Source organism: Nothoprocta perdicaria, unplaced genomic scaffold, assembly GCF_003342845.1.
Source record: "Nothoprocta perdicaria isolate Ctin4 unplaced genomic scaffold, notPer1 scaffold_100, whole genome shotgun sequence".
Classification (NCBI taxonomy): Eukaryota; Metazoa; Chordata; class Aves; order Tinamiformes; family Tinamidae; genus Nothoprocta; species Nothoprocta perdicaria.
The window spans coordinates 313,473-340,926 of record NW_020454095.1 but is presented as its reverse complement, the minus strand read 5'-3'; the positions used below and the strand labels follow the sequence as shown (position 1 = coordinate 340,926).

At 48.9% G+C, this 27,454-nt stretch overlaps 1 protein-coding gene across 1 annotated transcript in view; it reads right to left on the bottom strand.

Annotated features, from left to right (window-relative positions):
- IGSF3 (immunoglobulin superfamily member 3) overlaps nt 1–11,282 on the bottom strand; it is a 105,342-nt gene extending 94,060 nt beyond the window's left edge. Inside the window, exon 1 of the mRNA XM_026040337.1 lies at nt 11,231–11,282. Coding sequence (XP_025896122.1) covers nt 11,231–11,273 — 43 coding nt within the window. The 5' untranslated portion in view covers nt 11,274–11,282. The remainder of the gene's footprint in view (nt 1–11,230) is intronic.
- Between the last annotated feature and the right edge of the window lie 16,172 nt (nt 11,283–27,454).

Genomic DNA, 27,454 nt, shown 5'->3' with positions numbered 1-27,454 from the left:
TGAAGAGAAGTTTCCAGACACTAGCTTCTATACAGAGCTTATCCTAGGAGATTTGCCCAATGTTTATTCAATGCACATTTCACTAAAATGCTCCTCTAGTCRGGAGACTGAACAAACTTCCGTAATTTCCTCTGACACCTCTTGGCTACACTGCTCTGACAAAAGCAACCAGAGGCATTTGACACCATTACACCCCAAAGAAAAAAGAGACTTCAACTACCAAGTTAAGCCCCCGCAACACACCGAGAKAGAAGAATCACACGTTGAATTAGTCAGAATTGAGTTGAGTAGGACAACGCCAATACACCTCCCGGCTGTATGCTTGGGAAAACACAGGTAGGGGCTGCAATCGAGTCTTTTTAAGCAGAAACCTCACTGCTTTCAGAAACTCTTCCTCCTCTTCCCTAAGGGAAATTCGAGACATTTGAGGTTTAACAGCTGCAACAAACAGCTTCCTTTTACAAGAGAAAATATTCAGAAACAAGATAACAAGAGAGACAGTTACTGAAACAGGAGGAAAACAGAGAAAAAGCCTCTGGGATCTAAGCACTGCCCTAATGACTGCAGGCTGCTACCCAGAAAATCAGAATTCAAGTACAGAGCTCTCACCACCACTTGCAGATGAAATAGGAATAGCAAGATGCAAATATTGCTGCCTGCAAGAGAGGTAATCTAAACCACCATTTGTGGGAAACCTGCTTGCAATGCCACAGCCCCTGCAAAGACACAGGGAATAAAAAGAATTTGCAGATGCCCGTGATCTGGCATTCATTCCCCAATAGACTACCACGCACAACCCAAACAGCACTAATTTCCATTCTGGGGAGTTGAGGGCACAATCTTTATTATTCTGWAAAAGGCAAGGGAAAATATTCCCCATTCAAATTTTATTACAGACATAAGAGACTTTTTAAAAACAACAACAGTCAAAAAGGGGGAGGTGGGGCAGAAAGGGAGGCTAGAGGGTAATAACGCCAGCTACACAGCTTTAAAATAAAGCAGCGTTTTCAAGTATTCTCATCTCACAGCAAGAGGCGGAGCAATTTTACAAAGCCAACTCAAAACCGGCAAATGTTTTGCCTGTATACTATGTTTTTTCCTGTATACTAGGAAAGAATGAAGATGCTAAAACCTTATATAAACAGTGAAATGTCATCAAAGGAAAGGCAAAAATAGCAAAGTTATTTGYAAGATGACTAAGCAAGTGGATTATCAAAAATACGCTTTCAAATACAACATCCTTTTCTTAGAGCTACATGAGCCCATTTACCTGTGTTAATTTCTCAAGTCTTTCTTTTGATAGCCTATTTTCGGCTTCCCACCACTTAGCTCACACTAGCACACTTCTCCAAGAGCCTCTCCTCACCCCGCACTGAAGAACAGCATCCATCTCAGTTTAGAAACTGGTGCTGACTCCTTTGGGAACTACAAGGACCTGTAACACAGCAGTCATAAGCACATGTGTGAGCTTAAAAAGGGTCACCCATTTAAGAAGCGGTTTTCTGCTGTCTCCAGCCCTATTTTCATGCTTTTACCACTGCCAACCTCCACGGCTTGACTGAGAGCTCCCCAGCACCTGCTGAGCTCTCACTACTCATGCAACTTTCCAGGCAGCACCTGATGGGGACAGAGGCTRAGGAAGTCTCATCAAGTAATTTATCCTGATAAAAATAGCTCATCATTTTTACAGCCAAGAGGCAGCCCTCTTCTCTCAGAGGCCACCGCCTATGCGGAGGTTAGATTTCAGCATGTCAGGAAGGGTCATCAATGTAAACTGGTTGGACATCACTCCCCTGCCCATGGCCACTGGGGCAGCACGCCCCAGCACGCGCTGACAGAGCCCAGATTTGAGAGCACCCATCTGGGGCTCACCTTGTCTAAGGCCACTCTTCCACTCAYCCCCCTCTCCTTGCACCAAAACCCAGATATCTCCATAGAGAAAACTACTCCTTCCTTGGATGGTCTCTTTTAGGGATATAACTGGTCTGCACACAGCTGCCTAGATGGTGATCTACACTTCTSTAGTTCCAGCAGTAGTAGGTGCTGRGCCAGGTCTCCCAAGCATGTTCCTCTAAAACCAAAGCCAACCTATTGCCTCCCCCAGCTCTCCTCAATGCACAGTACCTCCTGGTATCATCAAACCCCAAAGSCCCCAGCTCCCACCACTTCATGCACCCATGAGGCAATGCTAGCTTTCCTTCTCCACAGACCAAACAAAACCCTGTCTGGAGCTTCCCAATAAGTAATTTTCCAAGGTTCCTGCCCATGCCTATTACATCTRGATCACAAGGAGATGCTTTTAGTAATGCTCCCTGATGGATTTGTTAGAGCAGCTATTAGTTATTTGATGCACAGTAAATGTTTCCTCACACTCACCCTTTTCATCCCTATGTGCTCCTCAAAAACAAGCCAGGCAAAAAAAAMCCCAGCACAGTATGAACCACTTGGCTTTGGGATCTGAAAATGTGGGTCCCWGACAGTACCCAGAAGAAACAGCAGTGACATCTGGTCCCCCAGGRCCTTCATGACGAAGCTCGTGAGGCGCCGCCTCCCTGAGCCTAGGCCAACAACCCCTTGCTCACGTTGCAGTCCCCCCCAGTTTACTGTGACCTGACTCAGCATAAACTCACAATCCGTTTTCCTCCCTTCCACAGAAGTTCTGCCACTTTCCCCTCTTACAGTGGTTCACGGAGAGATGCCAGTGCCAAGATGAGAACAAGGCGTTGACCCTACAGGGGGGCCAGCACCGAGCTCATTCAGCTCGGACAGCTGTGTAAAGGCAGCATCACTACTGTGATTTATCAGAGATACAGCACTTCTTGCCAGCATTAGGAGAGTCAGCCCAAGCACCGTGGCCAGAAGCAAGTCAGTAATTGCGAAGGAAGGGAAATGTTTACTGAGGCCCTGTGGTTAGAGCACAGCAAGGCTCCCAAACCAAGCTCCCAGAGATGGCTCAAGCCGAGGCAGCCTGGTGTGCACAGCAATAGGCTGCATCCGTCCTTTACTTTTGCAGAGTTATTCCATGGAAAAGATAACTGGGACATTTGCTTCCCACGGCTTGCCCCACAAAGCTAAAAGAATCTGCAGTGGAAGCAACTTTTTTGCCTCGGCTCTCTCACACTTTCTTCCACCACTGAAGATGTATTTTTAAGCACACCACAGAAGAGCTCTCATTGTTGAGGAGACAGGGGTTACCCCAGGGCTAAGGAAGGGACCTGCAGGCACAACTGGAAAATGTGAGAAGGCCACAGAAACAAGGAAAGCACGAAGCAAAGCCAAGCACCTCAGCAAAGGATTAACCAGGACTAGGACTACAGGCAGGGCCATGCTATACTCTAACTACAACACATGAGAGTTCATCTCTGAACAGAGCTCTCATGACACCTAGGCAAGRGGAAGATTTTGAGGAAAGAATTATTTGAGATATCCCTCTACTACAAGAAGCAGGTAGATTTACTCCCAGAGATACACAAGAGCAAGTACTCTGCCCTTTCCTTCCAGCTCCGATGCCTCCCATCCACTACCTGAAATCTAAAGGACAGGTGAGGAAGGCAGCTGACCCACCACAGCCCCCAGCCCAACCCCTAGTGCCCACTTAGAGGTCCTTAGTGGACCTCTGGGCTTTCACTGCTTTCCGGCCTCTACTTCCTCTTCCAAAATGCTCTCTTCCCACCCACCAAGCCTTTCTGCCTATGGGGCAGGGACAGGCACCCCACAGTCCAGGAACGGAGCGCTGCAACCCAGGGCTGGGTTCCAGTCCCCAGGGGCAGCCACCACACCTGCAGCAGATCTCCGTCAGGTCTGCCTTATTTACAGCAGAAAGGAGCTAGGCCTTGGCAACTGAGAGGTTTTGGCAGCTACACACTCTGGATTAGATTTAACCGTCAACTAGCTCCTGGCACGGGGCTGATTAGACGTAACAGCTCTCTACATGTCGGTGACCCACAGATTAACCGTGCTGCTGTAACATCGAGGGCTGGGAGGAATCACAGTGGTTTCAAGCCACACTCACACGGGCCGTTCCCTGTAATGGTTACGGATCCCCTTCGCCCTGGAAAAGCCTCCTGCACCGAGACGGGTGGAGAAAATGCGTGCAGGTAAGTAACACCAGAGAGCTCAAAGTAAAAAAAATCAATGTCTTGTTTTCCCAACATTAACAGCAAAATCAATCAGAGCGTAACGATGTCTGCTGCACTGCACTCCCAACATGCACAAGGAAGAAGCGGCCCGCTTGTTTAACAACAGCGAGCAAAACTTTAACCCTGGCGCTGCATCTTTTCTCCAAAAATCCCAGGGTACCTTTCAAGTCGCTCTCTCTATTTTAAAGCACAGAGAGCAGAGATAGAGCAGCTTGTCTACGATTGTATCACAGACCASGAGAAGAAAGAGCTTGGAATCTGCATGCTCAGACTCCCGCTGTAGATGCTGGATAACACTGCAGGCATAAAGGTCAGACGCTTCAGCGGTGGCTCTTAAGATGTTTTGTGCAGGCCACGAGCAGTCAGGAGCAAGCTGAGAGATGGCACGAGGCCAGCCTGTTTCCATCCGTATCCATGCCCTTCCCTGCAAGTACCCTAGCACCAGGCAGGGGGGTTAAACAGCAAACTCCTGCAAGGAGGAGCACACGTGCTGCCTCCACAGAGGCACTAGACGGCAAAGCAGCAAGACAGAGAGCAGGAATCTGCGGGAAGTAAAGAGTATTTAGGAGGCAAAGGACAGTGAGGGTGAAAAAATGGGAAGGGAGAAAACAGAAAGCACAGAGCTGGGGAGATGAGGCTATGTGCTGTGAGCAGGCTGAGCACTCAGAAAGCACACCGGAAATGAACGCACTCAGATAATTGCTCAGAAAGTAATAAATATTAGTAAGTACTATAATTGCCACAAAGACTTTACATAGCGGTAAGTGGAAACAAGACTAGAAGAAGGGCTGCCACACAGGCCTGGTGGGAGCTTGCATTTCAAGCCGGCAAGAAACCAACAAGGCCCAACACTGTGAATGCTAGTTTTGGGCTGGCAAACAGCCACAGCCCTGTGGGTAGGTCCTAGGTACTGGATAAGTTTAGTTAATAAGTGCCAGATGCCAGCAGCATGGTTTTCTGGAGCAACAGGCTTCTGGATGACCAGTTTTCTGTCACAGATCTGCCTTCTCCTGTGGCTCTTACTCAGCTCCACCTTCAGAGGGATCTGGAGAAACCAGGGCAGATTCTTAAGTCCCTGGCAATCATGAGGAATGGAGATAGCAAAATCTACCTAAGTAGTAAGAATCTTGATTTGTTCAAGCAGCCAAGTCTCCATATCAACGTTGCAATAAGATATGAGAGCCTTTCTTTGCCCGAAAGACAAGTAGAAAAAGCGCTTCCTTTAAGGGTGGGGCTCAGCATCTCATCTTCACATCTCCATTTTTCCCCAAAGGCTCAGGAACCTCCAACTTCACATAGCAGCCCAGTACACAGCAGCATACTCAAACACTGAACACCCATTTAGCTCAGAGTCCTTAGAACTACACACCTACTTTACCCTGTGCTCGTCGCTCTCTTTAACAAGGTTATTGACTTCCGAACAAAGACCAAATGCAATAAAGGTGACAGCATGACACAAGCAGAAAGGCAGAGGAGGAAAGTTAGAGGCACCACCAATTGCGCTGGAATCGGGGAGATTCCGGAAAGGAACGTGCTTGCTGGGCAATGAAGCTGCAAGTGCATTGCTGCTTTCACACACACAGAGCAAGGAACAGAGGGGTGAAAAAAGCACAAACCAACTTGTCAGCCTTCCCAGGAAACTGCTCTGCAAGGACCAAAAAGGCAAAACTCAGAAGAACAAACCAAACAATAGTTATTTGGGTAGCACTAGATGTGGCTAGTGATCGTGAGGCTGACAGATGTTTCTTCACAGTGTATTTTCTGGATCTGAACGATTTCTGCTGCCTGATTGGAGGCAGCTTTGTTATCAGAAAAAGCACAGGTATCGCCTTATTCTTAAAACTGCAGCTCCTTCCGCATAGAAAAAGTCTTGGCAAGGACAGAAGAGGCAGGGAGAGCACTCTGACTTTTCAAGTTCAACCACTGGGTAAAGAAGGAGAGTCAGCTAAACATGGCAGTAAGTACATCTCTCAAAGSAGAACACAAATACAGATCCTTGCTATCCACGTGTCTTTCAAACCCAAAAGCCTCACACTTCAAAAGTGAAGTGGTGGAAGACCCGGCATCAGGTAACACTCAACCTCCATCTACCCTTCTGACCATTTCAGCTCCTCAACTTCCTTTTCCTCCTTCTCCCAGGCACTTTCAATTGCCTTGTCTGTCATCTTTTCCCTACTCCAAACCACATAACAGGCTACCTCTTCCTTGCCTGCAGACCTCTCGCCCAGCACAAAACAAACGTACCTGGAAGCAGCAAGGAAACGTGAGCAACAGATAAGAACTGGAAAGCAGTCGCCCCGGAGGGTACAGACAACAGCTTCAGCCAGGAACTGCAGCATAAACGCGACCCAAGGCTGGCCTGGTAGCACCCTGCTCACGCAGCAGCTGATCTAAGAGGCCTGACTGACCTCACCTATCGGGCCGGGCTGAGGACCCACCGTGCCAAAGCTTCTCCCCAACACCTCTACGTATTGAGCTTTTTCTGCCGAGTTCATTTTCCACCCTCAAACCAGTTCCCCCTGGCAGCAGCCTTGCCTGCCCTCTCCCTTCTTTATGCCAGGCAGGAAAAAGCACGGAGTAGCTCCCTTCAGGAGCAGTATTGGTTTTAAGGGCTTGTGCAAGTACCATACACTCCCGAGTCTGGAAAAGCCTCTTCTCGTTTGGCTGAGATGGTTTGTTTTCGCGCTCATGTTCAATTACTCTCTGATTATTGAAATGTGACTTTAGCAGCAGCTAGGAAGGCAAGATTTCCTCTCGTCTCATTGCCATTTTCTAATTAAATCTCCTAACGACAAAGAGCTTACTAACATACATCATTTGGAAACATGTTCTTAGTTCAGTGATGAAGGCAGTGGAAGCGATAGGTTAGAGCTGAAAATTACATATATCCAGACAGTCGTACTAGACCCTCAGAAGGCAGCTCTAGACTGAACTTTCTTGCCATGCAATTTAATTGAACCCCTCTTGTCTAGAAAGGCATCAGTATTACTAGCCTCTGCATAGCTGATAAGAAACAGATGTTAAATGTCTCTGAAGAGCCAGCCAGAGAATTATTCCTTAGGAAGGCTACATAAGGATAGAAAAGAGAGGCCCATATAGAAATGGTGTCAAAACAAATTTAGCAGGTTTGTATTAAGGAGCATTTAGCCACTTAAAAGCCAGAGGCAAGTCACAATATTGCTGTTCTCCAGACATTAGCTCTAGGGCCTGAATGTCCTTGATACAATCAGACAAGTCAGATCACAAGCAGAAAAGCCCTAGCAACATGAAGAACACTCAATTGTATTTGAAATGCTTTCCCCTGCCTTTCAGGCAGTTTTCCTGGTGCAAGAAGTTCCCAAGCAGGCTCTGCAGATTGCTAACCATCACACAGCAAGGAGAACTCCTTCAGGTTATAGCTCTCTTCAATTCATGCAAGTGTGTTAAAGCCACTAATACACCCCTGGCTTCACATTAGACTCTAAAGCCTTTAGGACAACTGCTAAACCTGTAATTGATTTTGTAGAAGTAGAAAAGAAGGCTAAGAGAGAGAAAGAAAGAAAGAGGAAGATTTTTTCTTAATGTTTTCAAGTCATTCCCTGCTGCTAAACATTCGATAAGCCTCCCAGTGCAGAAGCAATTCTCCCCTTCCAAAACTCTGTATGACCCTCTATTTCTCACTGCCCTCTTCGGGGTCTGCACAGCTGTTTATTCTGCCTTTCACTTTTTATAATGGATGTTAGGAATGCTCCAAGTACATATTCAATTTACAATAAAAACCGCTTTAATAACAGAGCCTAACTTGACGGAAGGTCAACTGGAAGACACGAACACGCATGAAGCAAAGCCTCCCGCGCAAGCCCCAGGATGCCACGCAGCCTGGCCCGGCGCCTGCCTGCCTGCCAGCCGGGCACCGGCGGATGCGGCACCGAGAGGCGCCCAGTCCCATCACACACGGGCACCCCGAGCCGACCCTGRGCCACCGGCAGGAACGGAGACACGGTGCGGGTCCCTTCCAGGGCCTCATCCCAGCACAGACCATGAACAGACCCGAGCGGCAGCCAGGCAGGCTCAGCGCAGCTCCCACWCGGCCCAGGGAGGTGACGCGCAGGCAGCAGGGACACAGCGGCCGGGAGCACGACCCGCCGTGGGGCAGAGGCAGGCGGAGGAGGCACCATCCCGGCCGCGCTGCTATCAGCTCCTCGGGAGCAGATGAGGCACTACCAGCGCGCCGGGGCCACGAGCTTCACTAAACAACAACCGCCCCAACCCCTGCTCGCCAACACCCGCTCCGCTCTTCCCAGCTCCATTCCTCTCCAAGAAAAGGGCACTCAGCTCCATCGCACCTCCATTCACACTGCAGCCACTGCTCTCTCTCAGTCCTCGCCTGATCCGGGGCCAGCAGCAGCAGCAAAGCAGGCGGGAGCACGAGCAGAGCGYGGGAGCCGCGACCAGACCGCGCACGGGTGCCCCCACAACCTGCTCCCCTTCCCACCCGGCAGCCCTCCTCTCTCCCCGCGCTGCCTCGGGATCATTATTGCAGCCCGATTTGCCATTTACAGCCGATCTGCTGTGGCAGGACCTTACGGCGGCTCCGCTGCTCCATTGGAATCACCAATAAATCACCAATTACTATGCATGAATAGAGAGAGGGAGAGGGTAATGAGTCTATGTACATGTATACATATGCAATGTTTGAACACAAAGAGCTGTAAATTGCATTCACAGGTGGTATTCTGGGTACTGCGGGAGACTCGGAAACAGAACTATTCATAAACCAGTCACCAACATGAATGAATTCAGCATTCCCCAGTAGCCTATTGTGCTTCCTATATATTACACAATAAATATGAGTACTATCAGACTATGCATTCCTGCAAAAAAAAAAAAAAAAAAACAACAAAGGTAAATCTTGCACCTACACACAGGATTAGCACTGGCTGGCACAAGTATTAATGGTCTCATCACTGCATGAGGATTATTTACAGCACTTGCTCTATTTTCCCATTTTGTACTTGCTGTGATGAAGTGCCACTTGTTTAAAGATTCCTGTAACAAACACTGCAACAAGAGGGGGAAAAAACAGCAGAGATCTTACACACGTTACACGCGCATTCCAGATGTGGGGTTTTCCACCCTGCTTTTGCAGTTACTTGGATTCTGTTAGCTAGTTAAGGCTTGACATATCACACTCAATCACCCACCAACTCTTTCCATAACCACAATCCCTCCTTTAGTGATGGGTTTGCAAAAGGATAGGGAAAAACTGAGTTGTACTTCTTTTTCAGTATAGTCACCCACAGTACCTTTGCCTTATCTCACAGCATTAATATTAACATTACTTGTTTGGAAAGCTGCAGGGTTTTTGTTTATTTGTTTTTTTAACCATCCAGTCACAGACTTCTATTATGAAGTAAAGCTCTTTACTCCAACCTTTCTCCCCAAAGCCAAACGACACCTTGATTTGAAAAACAGCAACTTGAAGCACTTTTGAGCAACTGCAGCCTGGGAGGCATCATCAGATGAGGTTACATTAAAGTCAGCCGCATGGCAAATACACATCACCTGTTTCAAGAAGACCAGGTGAAAAAACAACAAAAGAAAACATAATTCCAAGTGCACACACAGCACACTGCCTAGTGTGTATTAAAAAAATAAATAAATAAAAACAAAAAAAAAGCTTTATATTTAAATTAAGGGGTACGTGGCACAGAGCTTTTACAAAGAAGGTGCGTACATGGGATTTGGGGCCTGCAGAAAAGCAGCCAGCTCTCAGGGTGATGGAGACCCCTCGCAYCTAGCCTGCTGCAGCGGACGAAGGGAAGTCGCGCCAAGCCCTCGGTCAAAACCAGGGCGCTTCCTCTGCGAGCCGGGAGCACCGCTCCCGCTGGCACCAGCGTGGGCAGACACGAAGCACAGTGACCGGAGGCAGCGGGGCAGGAGGGCGCCTCGCTCGGACACCTCCAGCGAGGCGATGCCCTCTGCTGCTGCAGCACCGAATGGGCCAGTGCCGGCCGCACCGCGCGCACGCTCCCCACTGGGGAGGCCCCATCCAGAAGGGAGTGTGGAGCAGAGGGACTCAGTGCCCCTGGCAAGCCAGGCAGCAGTGCCGCTTCAGCTCTTCTACCCACTACTGGGGCAGACTGCCTGCGACCGYGCATCAAAGCCGTCCAGGATAAACTCGGCTTTCGGAGGCTGTCCAGCGAACTGGGAGGAGAAAACCGCTGGTTATGGGAAGTTTGAACACTCTCCAAAGCCACTGCAAAGGGTTATCTTTCTTTGTCTTCCCTAAAGAGAGGCAGGCAGTACGAAAAGCCACATGTGCCTGCACACACACACACAAATTAGAGACGTGGAAGCACGGCTGCAATTCAAGCAAAGACACAGCTCCCAGATTGGCAGAACAGGCGTGTGACAACTCTTAAGATAATAAGATTGTCAGCTCTGCTCCTTTTCCTTCTGGAGCACGAACGCTGGCAGAAAAATCTGACTAATAAAAAGGCAAATCAAAGCAAACGCCAAGGCTTCCCCGGATACGTGCTGGCAGAAAGGAGGGTGAAGGTGCTGCACTGTATTTTCCACTAACGCTCCTACTGACTCATTAGCACTAAAGTAGGCACACGGGCTGTTGCAAAGACACACAGAGACGTGTTTCAACCGCCTCGCACCCGGCGCCTCCCGAACGGCGGGCCACGGAGCGGGCGCTGCCTCGGCCCCGCTCGCCGGGCAGCGGGAGCCCGAGCGCTGCCCGGCCCCGCGCACCGGGACGAGCCCCGCTGCGCCGCGGGCAGCACCGGCGGGGCCAGCTTGGCGGCGACGCCGCAGGGCCACCCGGGAGCCGGGGAGCGGCGCTGCCTGACCCCCAGCTCGGGGGCTGTGTGTGGGGCTGCCTTTCCCCCCGACCTCCCCGCGCAGCTCGGGAGCCCCCGGCGGCGCCTTCCCCGCGCGGAGCCGAGCCGGGGCGCCCGCCCTGCGCGCGGGGCGGCAGCCCCATCCCGCGAGCGCGCGGCTGAAACGGGGCCCCGCGCTCCGCTTAACACCGCGCACGCACACACACACACACGCGCGGAGCCCGCGAGGGTCCCTCCCGCGCCCGCGGCGGCCGCACTTACCCAGCAGGAGCAGGGAGGCGAGCTCCGGCCGCAGGGCCCGCATGGCTGCCGGCCGCGGGGGCGCGGGGCGGCGGCGGCGCCTGCTCAGCGCCCGCGCTCGGGCCGCGCGCTGCCGGGGCGGGCGTCGCGCCGCGCCCGGCGGCACAAAGGCGGGCAGGCGGCGGCGGCACCGGCAGCGACGCGGGCACGGGCAGGCGCCGCGGGGGGCGGGCGCATCGCCCCCGCAGCGAGCGGCCGCCCGCCCCGGCCGGGGGCGGCCGCCTCCCGCCACGAGGCGGCGCGGGCTGGGGCCGCCTCGGCTGCGGCGCCGGAGCCGGGGCGACAGCAGCAGCAACAGAAAGAAGAGCGGCGGGGGAAAAAAGGGAAAAATAGAAAAAAAAAAATGCAGGGAGCGAGCAAGTCCTCCTGCGGAAAGTTGTAAAAACACCCCCGGGGGGCCGCACGCCTCCGCTCCGCTCCGCACTGCCTGGCTCCGCTCGGCGCGGCCGCCCTCACCTGCCCGCGCGGCCGCCCGGTGCGCGGAGCGCGGCGCTTCCTCGGCGCGGCGCGGCGCGGGGAAACCCCGCCCCGGCCCGGCCCGGCCCGCCCCCCGCCGCCGCCGTGGGGCTGGCAAGGGGGCCGCAGCCGGCACTGGGGCTGGGCGCTCCGCGGAGCGCAGGGGGTGGCTGCTGGTGCTGCTGCTTTGTGCTTGAGGGGGGAGCGGCCCTCGCTGCCCCCCGCTCCTGGGGCTGCCTGCGGAGCGCCGGGAAAGCGGCGCCTTTTGTTCCGCCGCGGAGCGGAGCGCGGCGGCGGCTCCGCAAGTTTCGGCCGAGTTGTGGCCGCGCCGGCGCCGCTGCCCGCCCGGGAAACACGAACACGCGCAAAGGCGGCCACGCCGGGGCCGGGGGTTACGGTGTTTGCAACTGCAAGAGGAATGAGAGAGGCTTTCTCCAGGGCGCAGACATTCAGATGTCCTTGCAAGCCAATCCCCCCGTGGCCTGTTTGTTCGTGAAGTGAGAAAAGAGACCACGAGCAGCAGAGGTAGAGGAGCGAGGTCGCGTCTGAGAGCTCAGATCCTGCCGGGACCCTGCACGGGACACCCTGCTGCTGGCGTGCGCAGCAGGGAATGTGTCACAGAGGAGGAACCCAACCGGTCAGAGCTGTACAGAGTGGCAGAAACCAGTGTGACACCAAAACACCTCTTCAACCGCGTCRAGTCCCGGGGAGCTGCACGCAGCAGAGGCCGAGCAGGCACTGTGCATGTCCCCATAAGGGCTGGTTTCCCGGCCTGGCTGCCGTGGCGGATGCGCTGGGAGCAGGCACACTGGTAGCTGGCRCCTAGGGACCCAGCCAGCTCCACCATGGCTTCACATTATTAGTCCGTGGAAACATTTTCAGAGTGGGGGGTCTGACTTGCAGCTTCATCCCACACTCAAAACACAGCAGCCAGCGTACAGAACAATCCGAGAAGCACAGAAGAGAAAGGGTTAGCATTATATTCGCRCTGAAAATGAGGCTCACGCTTTGGCCCTTAAGCTTCAATTACATCAAGACCGTCTTCAAGACTTGGAAAAAGAACAGAGGTGGTGATAAGGGTTGATAGAACATACAGTCTATTTGCCCTTTCTCTCAGATGATTTTAGGGCTGCAGCGTCATTCAGGGTAAAATCACTGAGCCTACTTAGTATTTCTCGCATGCAGTCTGCTGCTATATGTCCTCATAGACATGCCCATGAGTATTTAGAGCAAGCTCTGTGGGGCTATTTTGAAGTAAACTTTGAGCATCTTTAAATGGGTAAAGATCTTTCATCCAAATGCTTCAAGAGTTTTATAACTATAGAAATAAATACTGGCAAAGGAAAAAACGTTACTTAAGAAATACAAGACACGGGACAGGAAAAAAGCATCTTTCAGGATAAATTTACAAAAAAAAAAAAAGTTTGAGAAAGGAAGCCTTTTCTAGAGGGCGTGGGTTATAGACTGGTGACCCACTACATCCGTGCATGTGCAAACTATCTCCATCCCAAACAGAGGAGACAAGATGGAGCAAGGCAGGGAAGAAAACATAAGCAGAAGTGATTCAGGCAAGCTCACTGAGCAGGTCAGGGACAAGCCAGGAGCCCAAGCCTGGTTTCTTGGCTCCAAATGCTTTTCTTGAGCAAGTGATGCCTGTTGCAATATAATTCAAGATGAATCTGGTACATTCTTACTATTTACGGGCACTGGGTGACTTCACAACATATGAGCCTAACAGGAGCATAAAAATGCACTGCAAAATGTTATCAGCAATTCACTAAGCATGCACATCCTCTTCTCAGAGCACTTGCAGGGTATTGCATTAATGCATAGTAACAATAAAAATATAAAAAGACCATGGAAATGACATTATAGCATTAGAAGATTAATCCAATTCCAGTCAAATTAGATTATAATAAGCACTGTGTGAGCTAAAGACTTAATGGGAACCTGTGTTTCAAAAGCCTCATCACCTTTGCACTTGCTCGCCTCCCTGACCCCAGTAAAAAATAGCTTAGCAATTGTACGAACACCTTTCATCAGGGAACTTTGCAAACACTCATTAGTCTTTTGTGGAAAATCTTGTCCTCACTATGATACCAGCAGGGAAACTGAGGCTCGGAAGGCCACTTTCTGGATTCCAGCATGAGCCCTGGCTCAAGCGTTTCCAGCTCTCGCAGCGGGTTGTGGCTCCCTGGGGACATGCGTCCGCCCGTGCGGTTTGTTCGTGTGACTAAGCAAGCTCCAACAATGCAGACACTTGAAAGACAAGAGTGTCTCAAGTCCAAGGTCGCGTGAAGAGGCTTTCCAGGAAGGCGGATCYGGACGCCGAACACAAGCAGGTCATTCACAAGCGCTGTCTCCAGAAGCAGACGGATCATTGTGGCCGGGCCGCGCGGCTGCTGCTTGGCAGCCGGATCGCTGTGCTAGCCGGTGGTGGCAGGCATCACTGAGACAAGGCTTCTCTCTCGCCTACCAGGGGCCTGGTGCCCCTGCCACGCCATGGGTGCATTGTCTGCCCTGCCTTTTCTCAGGCAGGGTGTAAGAAATGCCTGAGTGCCCACAGCCCTGGCAGGAGGTGAGACCAGGCAAGTGCTGTATGCACCAAGCCATTAGGGTAGGTTTCTTCTAAAGCTTGGGGCTGTCAAAAGCTGTTGTCCTGCAGCAGCCACGATGGGGAGTTGCATCCTTGGCCTTAGCGAAGCAAAATGATGTGCTCATCCAGCCTTGCAATACTCCGCTTGTCCTGTGCTGGACTGCTCTCTAGCCCTCCAATAGAGTTTGGCAGAAATGAATTGTGAAATCAGAGAGGCTTCCCTTATTTTATTCAGCCCCAATTGCCCCACACCCTCAAGCACCAGGCCCTGCAAACACCTAGCRCATGCCCTCGCAATCAAGGGCAGGAGCGATGAAGGCCTACGAGAGATCTGCAAACTTTATATTTTGCCGCAGGCAGTAGGTAACCTGCATGGCTAATGGCATCAGAGCAGTTTCAGGGCTGCCCCTGGCCACGCTGCATTTCCTTGACTCTGCTACAGGACACAGAAAGCAGAGAGGAGTTTTWATGTAAGGTTTATCACAGGCCCTCCCACCTCTTCAGCTGGAAGAGCAGCAAACAGAGCGCGTGGCCCAGCCGAGCCAGCCAGGCCCCTGTCTTGCTGTCAGCGACGCAGGGGGCTCCCCACTTCYGCACAGGCCAGGAGGAGCCACGGCCTCCCTTTGCAGGGGGAAAACACATGCAGCGCAGAGGGAAGAGATTTARCTACATTTGCAGGAGCGACTCCCTCTTACAGAGCAGCAGCGCTGCTCAGAGATGAAGAACAGCTTAAAAAATGCATCACTCGGAGTGCGGGGGCGTGCGCAGCCACGTCCCGCTCACCTCAGGGCTACCCGAGTGCCTTGGACTGAGCAACCAGAAATGAAACCAGGCAGAAGCAAAGCCCCCTTGCAGGGTTCGCCTGTGTGGTTCACCCCAGACCATGCCGTGAAATCCACAAAACTGAGGGTCTGACGTGTAACTGCAACTCCTGAACTCCAGCTGCTGGAGGGAGATCACCACCTCCACGCTGCATTGCTGACATGGCAAGAGGGGACACAGCTAGATTTCAGGGCAGGGAGAATGGCCAGAGGCACTCAAATTGACTGAAACATTGCCCAAAACAYTTTCCCCAGACCTTATTTACACTGTGAAGTTTTGAACATCAGTTTCACCCAGAGGAAAAAGAAAGTATTTATATTTAATGGCCAACATTTAGGCTGCTTTAAAATGAGCTGAGACATTGCAGTTTGAAACACAGATAAAATCCTAACTGCCCTGGCAGCGAGCAGCAGTGCTGAAGCTGGCATCTGCAGCTCATCTAAGTACTTGGGCTTTGCTCAGCCTGCATTGCACCCACAGATCAGTATGCCGGTCTGTGGAAAATTCAGGTGCCAGGACAATTCCCAGGCAGCACCGCTGATGCCAAGGAATTCCCACTTGTGCCATGGGCGGAGGGGTTAGGAGATGGAGGAGGAGGAGGAAGCACCAGAAAAAGTCCCATGTTAAGACAGCTCAATGTGTTTCCAGATTTTCAAGACATCTGTCAGCGAGCACCACAGTGTACAGCAGCTAATCCCTCTGCAGATTTTCTTTTAACTGTTGCTTGACAGAAGAGCACGCCAGTTTTATCATAAACCTGCCAGGGTCTGATGTCACGCTCCGCCTGGGGTTACGATCTGTCTTCAAGGAAAATCATTGTGCTAGCAGCTTGGAAGAGACATCAGGGAGAGGTTACACTGAGGAACGTGCAGCAGCTTCGAGCTGTAAAGTAGGTGCAGAGCGAAAGGCRTTTCCCCAAGATGCACAAGTCCAGAGGTGAGGCTTTGGAGCCCTAACTATCAAAATCAGCCTCAAGTTCCAACTCTGTGATGCTTTGCTGGTTGATTCAAACCTCACCCACTTTAAGTATGTGCCAGAATGAGGTCCACAGTGATGAACCTGGCCTTTGCAATTACTGATGGTAGAGCAGCAGTACACCTTTTTTTCCCCTTCCCCACTGGGCAGAGAAGCGATATAGAAGAATTAGCAAAAGGATGTTTCCCGTCAAAACCTTTTTTTTTTTTTTTTTTTTTTTTTCCCAATGCCAACCAGCAAAAATAGATGCTTTGATGGTTAAGGAAAAAACACCTCTGAAAAATGCACTTTTAACCTCCCATCCCACAAGACTTTCAGCTCCTGGTCGTGCTTTACATTTCTATACAGAAATGTATAGAAGAGAAAGAAACGTGAGAGTCTTTGGGTGTGTCTGGATTCTTTCTAAACAGTCCTGGGCAACTGCACAAAAAAAMACCAGTCTCTCTCCTGATCCCATTTACTTTGAATCATGTCTTTCATCCAGCAGGCCACGATAAGTACACTGATTGTTACTGCAGAAGAAATATATAATCATTAGGCTCCAGAGTCCACRCCTTCATTTCTGTGATTGAGGCCAATCCATACCTTTCTCAATAGTACTTGGGCTTGACAGCAGATTTCAAGAGATAGCAGCAACTTCTGTTTGCATTTTGCTGCATGTGCTGATGATCCCCATGCAATAACACGGTGGTTTGGGACTAATGTAGGAGCAGGAGGCCCAGGACTCTGTGCCCTTGCTCCCAAGATGGCTTTGCATTTTACATTTGAGAGTCATTGTGTAAAATATAAAATATTCATGAGAACAGGGTCAAAGCCCAGGACTCTCACCTTCTAGCTAGCCCCCTGAATGCTAAATGATGAGACTTGCATCTCCTATTCATCCCCTCCCCCAACTTGTTCTCTTACAAAAAAAAAAAAAAGAAGAAAAAAAAAAGAAAAAGAAAAAGAAAAAGAAAAAGAAAAAGAAAACGTATTAGTTTAGGCTCTGGATCCTGCCAAGTTCTGCTTGGGCACCTTTGGAGCTTGCTTATCAGATGCAGCCCTGTAAATGTCATTCGCCTTAGGTTTTTCATCCTAATACAGCTCAAAAATGCTAGGCACTCACCTACTCAGACTGGATCTGTTCTGAGCACGTACACAGGTCAGAATGACAGGCATCCTGGGAAACTCCAGATTTAAAGAAAATAAAGGGATAGCAGCTACAGAAAAGTGGGGATGGGAGGTACGCAGATACACAGGGCAATGCTCAGCTTTGGGTTCAAGCACCCAGAGMTTGCCTAAGCCCTACTTTAGCTTAGGTCTCAGCCTCCCTCCCAATCCCAAAGCTTTGCAGCTCAAGCTTTCTCCCTCAGCATTTCACTGYTCACCCAGAAGAGCAAAAGGCAGCAGGCCCCAGACAGTGCAGGCTTTGCCTTTGCTCCCCCAAACCAGACAGCACACATGCTACAGAGGCAGGCAGCAAGGGGCTTTTCTGCTCCACTGCGAGTGACTCACTGCCTGTGACTCTCCAGCTCTCCAAGTGTCCCCAGGGAGACAAYAGGTTTAGTGCAGGAGTGCTGCAGCCAGGTGTTTGAAATCAGTGCCCTGTCAGGGCCAGGGCTGCTGCTTCCCTCAGGATGAACTGTGGGTAGGTGCTTGCCCAAGCATCCCTGTGCTGCTGCCCTCACAACAACAAAAGCAGGCGGGTAAGGAAGCAAACCTACATCCCAGAATGAAATGGGAACCCAGACTTCCCTTTCCCTCTTTTCCCTGCTAAATGTTGTGCAAAGGAGAAGAAAGAAGARGCAACAGGTTGGCAGGATGCTTACTGCCAGAGCAGATCTGCTGTCCTCAGCAACTTGACGCCTTAAAGCACCCGCTGTGCCARAAGTTGGCCCTGATACAGACGGTTACCAAATCCGGAGGACATGATCTTGGCTCTGATGGAAAAGAAGGCACAGGGACAGAGCAGTGGAGAACTAAGGGCATGGGCTGCTTGCAGGCAGGCTCCCTCACAGCCACACAAGCAGCTTTTACTCGCTAGGAGCCAAATCTCCCCAACCAGCTTGCRTGGACAGCGTGTGTCCGCCCCGCGAGACCAGCCCGACCAGCGCCCCACATAAAATGGGACTGACACCAGGGCTGTGGGAACTGAGCCTGCAAACTGAAAATCTGAGACGTTGCTCCAGTAAAACATGTGCCAGATTCCGTTACAACCGCCTTTGACAGATAAGCTGTAACAGAACCTTATTCCTGGCGGGGAGGAGAGTAGGGAGAGGGGAGATGTGGATCATCACATGCCCTAAAATGGCTTGGGACTGTGCAGCCTGGAATTTGCTAACCGCTCTTCGTTCTGCTTTGTTTTCATCTGAGGGCTGTTTGAATTCCTCTGGAGGCAGCCACTTCCAGCCGGAGCCTGCGCGGCAATGGGGCAGCCGGGGCTGAAGAAGGGGGGTGTCACCCGCTGTGGGTCCACACGCATCAGCTCTCACCCACGGGACGCGCTCCATGGAAAGCACAAATCCTGCCAGCTGGCTCCAGCACGGGGGAAGAGCCCAAGGCAACCCCCACGCTTTTAGCCCCACTTTCCTGCTGACTTGGCTTAGAATTTGACTCCTGCACCCCTCCTTCCCTCTGTTTCCACCTTCATAGGAGCAATAGCACTCCCTGTGGTGCTGGTGAATACCCCAGCAAGCACTCCTGTCAGGAGGGGAAGAGTTGTCAGTAACTGCCCAAGCACTTGGGCCAGGCTGCAGGAAAGCAGAGACAGACCTCAACCCTACGGTCTTGATAAAGCCCCCAAAGCCCACATTTGATGTCATCGTCACACTCCTGAGACATAAATCTGTCAGGAAAAAACAGCCAAAGCATTTTGGGAAAGAAACRCTAAATTGGGACTTTTGCAAGCATGTGAGGGACCAACAAGGAGCAAGGCAGGAGAAGTTTTGCAACCTGGTTCTAAACTAGCTCTACTTTCACCTGAGCAGTCAAAGCCAGCTGCATTATAACACAAGCATGGGATCATCACGTTATTTCACAATTCACGCACATGGGATGGGCCATTACATTCATAATCAGAAGCTTCCTCGTAACAGCAGGACATGAATCACCCCGTTTGGGGGGAATGGCATGATTCTGCAAGTTGTCATAGACCCTAGGAGCAACAGGCACAGACCAGAGCCCCTGTGTGGGTGGGGCAGAGAAAGGAGAGGGAAATGCCCTGATTCACAGTTATCCATTGGTAAGCAAAGCAACAGCAGATGGATGTGGATAGAGGAGCATAAAGAAGTGATGAAGCTATGTTAGTCATCACGATGAAGCAACCAGCATGTCTACATTTGCAGTTATTCATTTTATTTACTTGTGGTCATGTATGACAGGGGAACTTAGTAGACAGGAGAAGCGAGATGACAACAGAGAACTGGGGATATCCACAGAAATTTCCTGCCAAGCAAGGATGGGCATGCGAGTCCAAGAACACTCCCAACAGTCCAAAGATGTTTGTCTGAAGGACCATGAAGGAAAAGCCACCACACACCTTTGTGTTGAGGGAAGCAGGTCAGGAAWGGTAGCACTGAAACAACCTAAAAGCTCTGAGAGTTTGGAAAGCAACAGATAATGTTTAAGAAGTGAAGAAGGGTCAAAAAGTGAAGCAGAGGGTAGGATGAGTCACCCCAACACCACGCACCATTCTGAGGGACATCTGCAGCAAGTGTCCCCCACCAGCCAAGACCAAAGGAAAAGGTGGTGACTGTTTTGAGGCAGTGAAAAGCAGCTGTGTTGACAGCTGGGCAGATTGTGTCCCAGCCACATGGCACAAGACAAGGAGGTCAGGACGCGAAGACAAAAGGGCCTGTTTTAGTCTTGCTGCATTTAAGCATTTTGGCAGCCATCCATAAGGAAACACCAAAGAAACAGAATAGTGTTTTATTTTGGACTAAAGAAGATGGATGTGAAGATGAAAGACAGGTCTATTTGTGGTCAGCATAAAGATAGATGGTCTTTTGTTAGTAGATAAGGTAAACAAGCTGAGACAGGTCCTATTCTAACCTACTGAAGAAGCAAAAGAGTTGTTGAGCAAGGAAGGTGCCAACCTGAAGGAGCAGATTTTTTTTTCATCTCCATGACAGCATTTCCACACGAGGCTCTTCAGGGCCCAAAATGAAAGTGCTTGTGTTGATGAAGGGGATGAAAAATTAAAAGAACGGCATCCACCTCTCATTATTGTATGTGGTCCCGCCTCACACATCAACCAGCAGCAGCCCCTCAATAGAGCCCCTCACTCTGAGAAGACCAAGAATTCCCCATTGTGTTCAGCACGCCACAGTCCCACATCTATTCTGCAACATTAGCTGTCCTCTTAAAGTGAGGCACGTGCCAAAGGTTTTGTAGGATCAGGCTTGGAACAGGATGTAGCGGGATAAGTGTTGAGAAGGACTCATCACGCTGAGCTATCCCATTTGCAGCACAGGCATAGCAGTCCTGCCAGACAGAAAGGAGCATAAATTGGTATAGCCTCCCAGAAGGGAAATTACAGTCCAAATATGTTTTCTGTATAGGAAATCCAAAAAGAAGAAGAAAAAAAGAGAAGTCCCTATGTATATTTATAAGATGAAGCTTTCCTACATGAATAAACCTCTTAACACATTTTTCTGGGCACCGAGGTTATATATTTAATAGGTTTTTCTGGTATCACTTGAAAGTAGATCACCACCATGGAATGACGCCTGCTGCACTCTTTTTCTGGCATCCTCACTAGCTCCCTTCACCCGTGCCCTCAGAAACTAGAACACCACGTGTTATTCTCACCAGACTGCAAGAGAGGATTTTTATCCTTTACTTAGGAACTTCTTCTGTAGCACCCCTTCTCACCTCCCCTTTTCTCTTCTTTTTTTTTTAGTCCTCATGCTTTCTACTTTCCAACTTAACAAACAAAGAAGATACTCTCCAGAAAAGCAGAGAAAGCCTGTGCCGATGAAACCCTCCTCCTAATAATTCATGCATCCCTGGGGACTGCACATTCACAGCTCTGCCCTTTAGGTGGAGCATGGATGGCAGAGATGCACAGGGGCCACCAGTCAGCAGCAGCACAGGTGGCAAACAGGTCCCTTCCACATCTTCTCCTTCTTATGCACTTTATTATTACTTTCTAAGCACGCTTTTATTGCAACTCTCCAAAAGTTCCTAGAGCAATGGGAAAGCAGGTGTCTGCCCTATTAGCCTTCTCAGGCTTTTGCACTCCCTTACCTTATTCACCTACGTGCCCATAGAGCCTCATTTCCCTAGTGAATGCAATAGCCTATGGTCCTCTTGAGGCCCACAGAGCCTCAGTTCTCTGGTGAATGGAATAGCTCGAGGATCCTTTCGAGCAAGGCCCTGCAAATTACTGACAGACATATTAAAGTGTCACAGGTCCCTTAGYGACACAGCTTGTGTGGATGAGCTCAGCCTCACAGGGCTGCCCCACAGCCAACCCTATGCCGACTTTGGTTTCTCCCTTCCTAGCTTCAGCAGCTCTGCACTGCAGCACACAAGTTGGGCTCTTTTGCTCTGACATAAAGCATTAATGGAAGAGCCAGAGCTATATGCAACCAAAGAATTAATGCATCCATCGTATTTAGGGATAATTCTATGGGGGCAGTGCTTTGTAACTGGCATACTCCTTATCACCCATTTCCAGACTTGCTTTTGATTCTTGTCTGACCTCTTTCCCCTTTTTGCTCTGCTGTAGGCTGAAGTTTCATTTTGCTGCTTTATTGTCTCTCACCTTCTTATTAAATACAATAACTTAAAACCACTGTCTCTACAGCCATCTCTCAAGAGGGAAGAGCTGAGTTACTGTAGTGTCACTCCCGTGTTCCTGACCTAGGAGAAGAGAAATTGTGGGATTGCTCATTCCTCAGCAGGGAATAAATACCTTACACTGATTCTTACACGGAAGCTCACTGTAGACRCCTCTCTGTTTCCACCATCCACATCCCACTCTTAGGACAAAATAACTGCCTCTTCCTCCTAAGAGATTTATCTACTCACTTTCCTGCATGGACAGAGAAAAACACTTCTTCCCCCGCAACAATGCAGCTAGTTCTGRGGTAGTGCATGACAGATACTTCACAGCACAGAAGGAGTGGCATGGAAAATGCAGTTGGTGTTGCCTGCAGAGATGGAACAGCAGATTGGTATGGCAAAAACTGCAATTGAACTGGAATCTTGAGAAATCCCTCACGGTTTTCATAATTTAGCCCAAAGAAAGAAGCTGCCTGTAAAGCCTGAGCTGCCAAAGCACAAACTGACTCAAAGGGAAGAGCTCTATTTAGTGAAGCATAACACTGTCTTCCAGAGCACCCACATATTTCTTGAAAGTCTTTTCATCTACTGAGTGAGTAAGCTGATTTTTGCTTAGTGGTGAAATTGGGAAAGCTGAGAGGCAGGAGCTGGCGGATTGCAGGTGAAATGGAGGTGTGGGTCACTGCTCCTTCTCATGTCCCAGAGGCAGCTCACAAGGCTGCCGTTCTCCTTATACATGATGAGAGGGTGTGATGCCTTTGTCAGAGTCTACCACAAGCACTTTTGCTTCTGGTATTATTTCTAACAGGTAGGCATTAGCCAACACTGCCCCTTCCTCCAGTCATCTCCATACCCAAACCTCATCTAGAAAATGCAGGCTTCAGCAGAAGTATATCCCTGCCAAAGCTGCATCAGGGGATAGTGTCTGACTTAGAGCAGAGTAAGGTGAAAACTCCTGTATTTAAATTCTGGGTATCATAACGATTATATAATCTAATCACTCAATATAATTATGTGCTCAAGACATTACAGATAATTTGGTGTTCTGAGTTTCTGAGATGGCAAAAGAAAACTCTCTCTTAAGTGGTAGAAGAAGGTCAGGACATGGGGGACGTAGGTTAGTTAACCTCTTTTATCCATGTCATGCATGTATAAAGTAGCAGATACAATAGATATTTGGGAATCATGCACATTCTCAGGGGGAAATCCAACTAAATCATCTCAGGCACCCAATCATCTTTGCCTGTCAGCTTCATTTCTCTGCTCCTTTGATGGGAAATACACCCATAATTATGCAACCAAGTATATTTCTCATGGCATTTGAATCAGAAGAGGGGGAATGCTTTCAGGGCTGGTTCAGTTTCAGAGTTTCAGAGTCCCAGCTCCCATATTATCCAGAGGAGCACTCGATGCCCTTCCTCTTTCTGATAAATCTTCATGGTACTGACTCTGGTCAGTGGCTGGCAGGAGCAGAGCAGTGAATGTCTCTGCTGGAGCTAATTCTCAGCGTAGCTTACTTCTCTGCCCAGCAGCTTCATGCAGCACAATGCTGACACCCTCCACCTGGGATGGCACAGGAATGGCTTGGCAGTGCCACACTGAAGCAGCAGCAGGAGCAGCTCAGAGTTATCATCTCACCCCTCTGTATGGCTACCCTGCATTGTACAATACAGTTCAGGCTCATAATCCTGCCTTGTGCGTTTTATAGGATAGGGCATGGATTGGTGACAGGGTTCCCAGGAGTCAAAGGAAAAGCATTTAAGCACCCCTGCATGGACATTATCTGAAGACTCAAAAGGCAGACACTTCTCCCATCACCAGAAATGAGCTGTAGGGAAGATACAGGATATGACTTCCAGTTTTTCCCAAGCCATGGGTGCCCTCTGTCCACTCTTTTATTCATTTGCCTGGAAATGTTTCACAGCAGAGAGTTCTGACTGAGCAAAAGAGGTTGGATCAGAACAAAAGGGCAACTGATGCATTATGCAGCATCCAGTGCTAACAAAGGAATTAGATTTGGATCTTGCTGAAGTCTGTTGCTCTTTCTGCATTGGTATCTGGCGGTCAGTTCCTTGCCAACATCTGTATAGCATCAAACACTTGCATCCATATGGAGAATATATAATTGAAGCTTGCTGCACGTAACTGTGAAAATTTTCTCATATCCTCCCTAAATTGCACTGCAACCCCCAGATGAAGGCTGGGAGCCAAAATGGAAAAAATCTGGCATAAATATTTAACTAACTAGATATATGTGTTCCTTAACTATTAGCTAATTATTTTGTGCCAGCCATAAGCAGCATCTGGATCTTTAGCACAGGGTGAATAAGAATGATGCAGCTCGGACACATAAGTGGGTAAATGAAACGTGACTCCACACTAATTAATATTAATGAACAGATCGAGAACCAACATCTCTTTGAAAATATGAGCTCAACAGGAGCCCGAGTATGATTCATTACGATTAGTGCAATCATTTCTGATCAGAAAAAGTTAAGCCTCTGTTTCAGGCAACTTCTCTTTGGAATGGACTTATTTGGCTTCCAGAAGAAGTTAGGATGAACAAGGGAGGTGACTGAACACAACTTGCAGGTATGATTTGATTTTCACCCAGGGGTTGTTATATTACCCCTTATTATAATCCCTTATTATAACAGGGATTATAATAAGAATTGCATTTGTGTTTGTGCGCACTGAGTTTTCCCTGGTTTGTGTTGTTTGTCCAAAACAATAGCCCTGGTCTGCTGCTGAAATGTCATATTCATTCTCCTCCCTCCAAACTCAGTCTCTTCTTTAGATACCACCACTTCACTGCTACTTCATACTACTTTGGTTCCTTGGCCTGATACCTGAACTGAGTGTATCTCCCAAGGTAAGGAGAAAGTGAGCCCTCTCTATCACACAGCATCTCTCTGGGACATGCTCACCAAGGGGAGAGGAAAGCAAGGACAGTGGCCAGGACAGTTTTCTTCCTTACCTAATTTTAACCCATATAGTAGGAACTGTACGACGTTTCTGTTCCCTTTCAGGTCTGCTCAAGTAGCTCTCCATTCCTGGAAGATGCTAAAACATTAACAGAAATGTTCATCCTCCGCTTCAGATCTTGGACAATCATTACTTGCTGGCCAGTTGCTTTGCCTGTCTGTATGTCTGTCTGCCTGCACTGAGCTCCCATGCTGATAGATTTGTAGTTTTAGAAGGGCTTAAAAAGAAATGTCAGCCAAGGGAAAGGCCTCCAAATCYGTTTCTGCCCTTGAAGTAGCTCCCAAATTTTTATTATTATGTACATTTGGGAAGCAAAGTGGATTTTTGGTCGTTTTGATATGTTCTACCTAGGAATTATCATTCAYCCCATTGTTCACCAACTGCTTCTCTGCTGCGTTCTACATTTCTCACTCAATTTGGTCCATCAGTTAATTTCCCCCGGTCCTAAACAAATACTGGCAAAAATCAACTTGTGGCTGAAAGCCTGATGTTGCTTCCACTATGTTTCCACTATGAATTTTGTGAATCAGGCAAGTCCCAAAGAACTGCCAGGAGCAATCATATATCCCCAAAGAGGGAAAAAGGCTACTGTCTCAGAACCATCATTACAGGTTCCACTAGTACAGCTTTARCATTTATTAGATGCCACTACTGTGTTACCTTTATCACTTTCCTAAGTGCTCACAAAATCTGTAGTGTTACTGACAAGTAGCAGAGAGAGAAAGCAATCAGTGCTCGACTTTTGTTATGGGTTTATAATGGGAATCGGAAACTGGATCTAGGAATCCTTCCCTAAGGTAGTCCATAATGTCTTGTCACTTTATGTAAAACCTTTATCCCTCCTCCCATCTTGCTCAAGACTACATGGAAACCTGGGGTAATAGAAGTGTAGAGACTCTCTCAATGCAGCAGAGACAGCTTCAGTGCTGAGGTTCCCAGGGGAAATAAATGATGAACAAAAACAAACAACAGCACAGCTCAAGCGATTCCTCCCCTCACCACAGTCCTGAGATTTCATAATTGCTCCCTTCATGGCCATTTTGGTTTGTAATATGCAGAGTAAAGATTTCTATTATAGCTATGTTTACTTAATATAATTTTTTTTAAGTGAAGTTCAGGCTGTTGAAAGTACCAAGCTTCCAGCCTCAAGGAAATTCGCCATCAGCTAGGTGTATTACAAGCTGCCCCACTGTGGTCTACTAGCAGAGGGTTCAGTCCTCAACTATCTCTTAGTTCTCAGGGAGATCTCAGATGGGACTGAGAAAACTATTGTTAGGCCCTTGGCTCCTTGAATAACCTTATCAGGAATAATTAGGAGTTGCGTGTGTATCTGAGAAGTCAGTTTTGGGGAAGCGTGTTGGTAATATGGATATATGGGACTAAACTGAAGTCYCTCAGAGGGATGCTGGTTGACTGACAAAAGCAGAATTTATTTTGGGGAGCAGCACATTGACTACCTCTGCAACACAGCCTTTCCAATGAGGTTACATTGAATATTCTCATCGTGCACAGCAGAATATCCTGGCATGAATATTTAATCATGCAGGGCAAATACAAGAAGATTGAAATTCTAGGTGACGACAACTTTCAAACGACCTGAATCCAGACTGGAATTTGTGATTTAGGACGATTTACTCCTGCTCTGTCAATTCCCCACATATAGGAGATGTGAAGACCTTAGCCTTTATAAAAGCAGCAAGAGCTACTACATAGTTGGTTTAAGACACAAGGGACAAAACAGAAGGGAAGCAGAATCAATACCTACAGCTGGTAGAATGAAGAAACTTTCCWGGTCAGCCTGAGTAAGATTTTCTTTCATTTGAGGGAGTCTACAAAATCTTCATTTTCTAGGGACTCTTATGGTTTCCAGCAGCCCAAATCATTATGGTCAAAACCAAACCCGATTTCCACTATCATTTTCAAGCCAGTAACTGGGCAAAACCTCCCCATCTGGCATGCTTGTAAGCTCCCAGGAATAAATGAGCCAACCTAAAACAAAAGCCAGGAGTGCAAAAGATGGCCTTCCTTGGCCCTAATGGATCTGGGACTCCTGGCAAAGAGTTGACTAGCATGCTTCCTCCTTCACACAGACCTTTCTGTAGGTGCCCCATCTTCACCCAGCATGCTGGGTGAAAAAAAAAAAGAAAAAGAAAAGGAAAAAAAAAAAAGATGTGCCCACGTATACAAAATCTTGACGGTCCTTTGGACCAGCTGTGGCATAACAACAGGATGTCAAAGTCTCACAGAAAGAACAGAAAGTTGACACCCTAATTCTTCTGGTATGAAGGTACCACAGCAATGAGAGACACAGTGTATGATTAGAYGAAAGCAAAGCTCTAGATTGTCAAGAAAACATGGCATTAACACGTTCATTCCTTTCTCTAATAAGAGGTGCAAATACTTTCTTGCCCTTGTATAAAAAAACATAACTTATTCATACTTTCTGCTGATAGAAATACAATTCAGTAATTTCAGCAATGTTGTCAGGCATCATGAATGGTCCCAGCATTGACAGCTCCAAGTATTATCCTCATTTCCTAGTGGCAGAGATTTAGGACACAGAAAGTTTAATATCATCTCTTGTT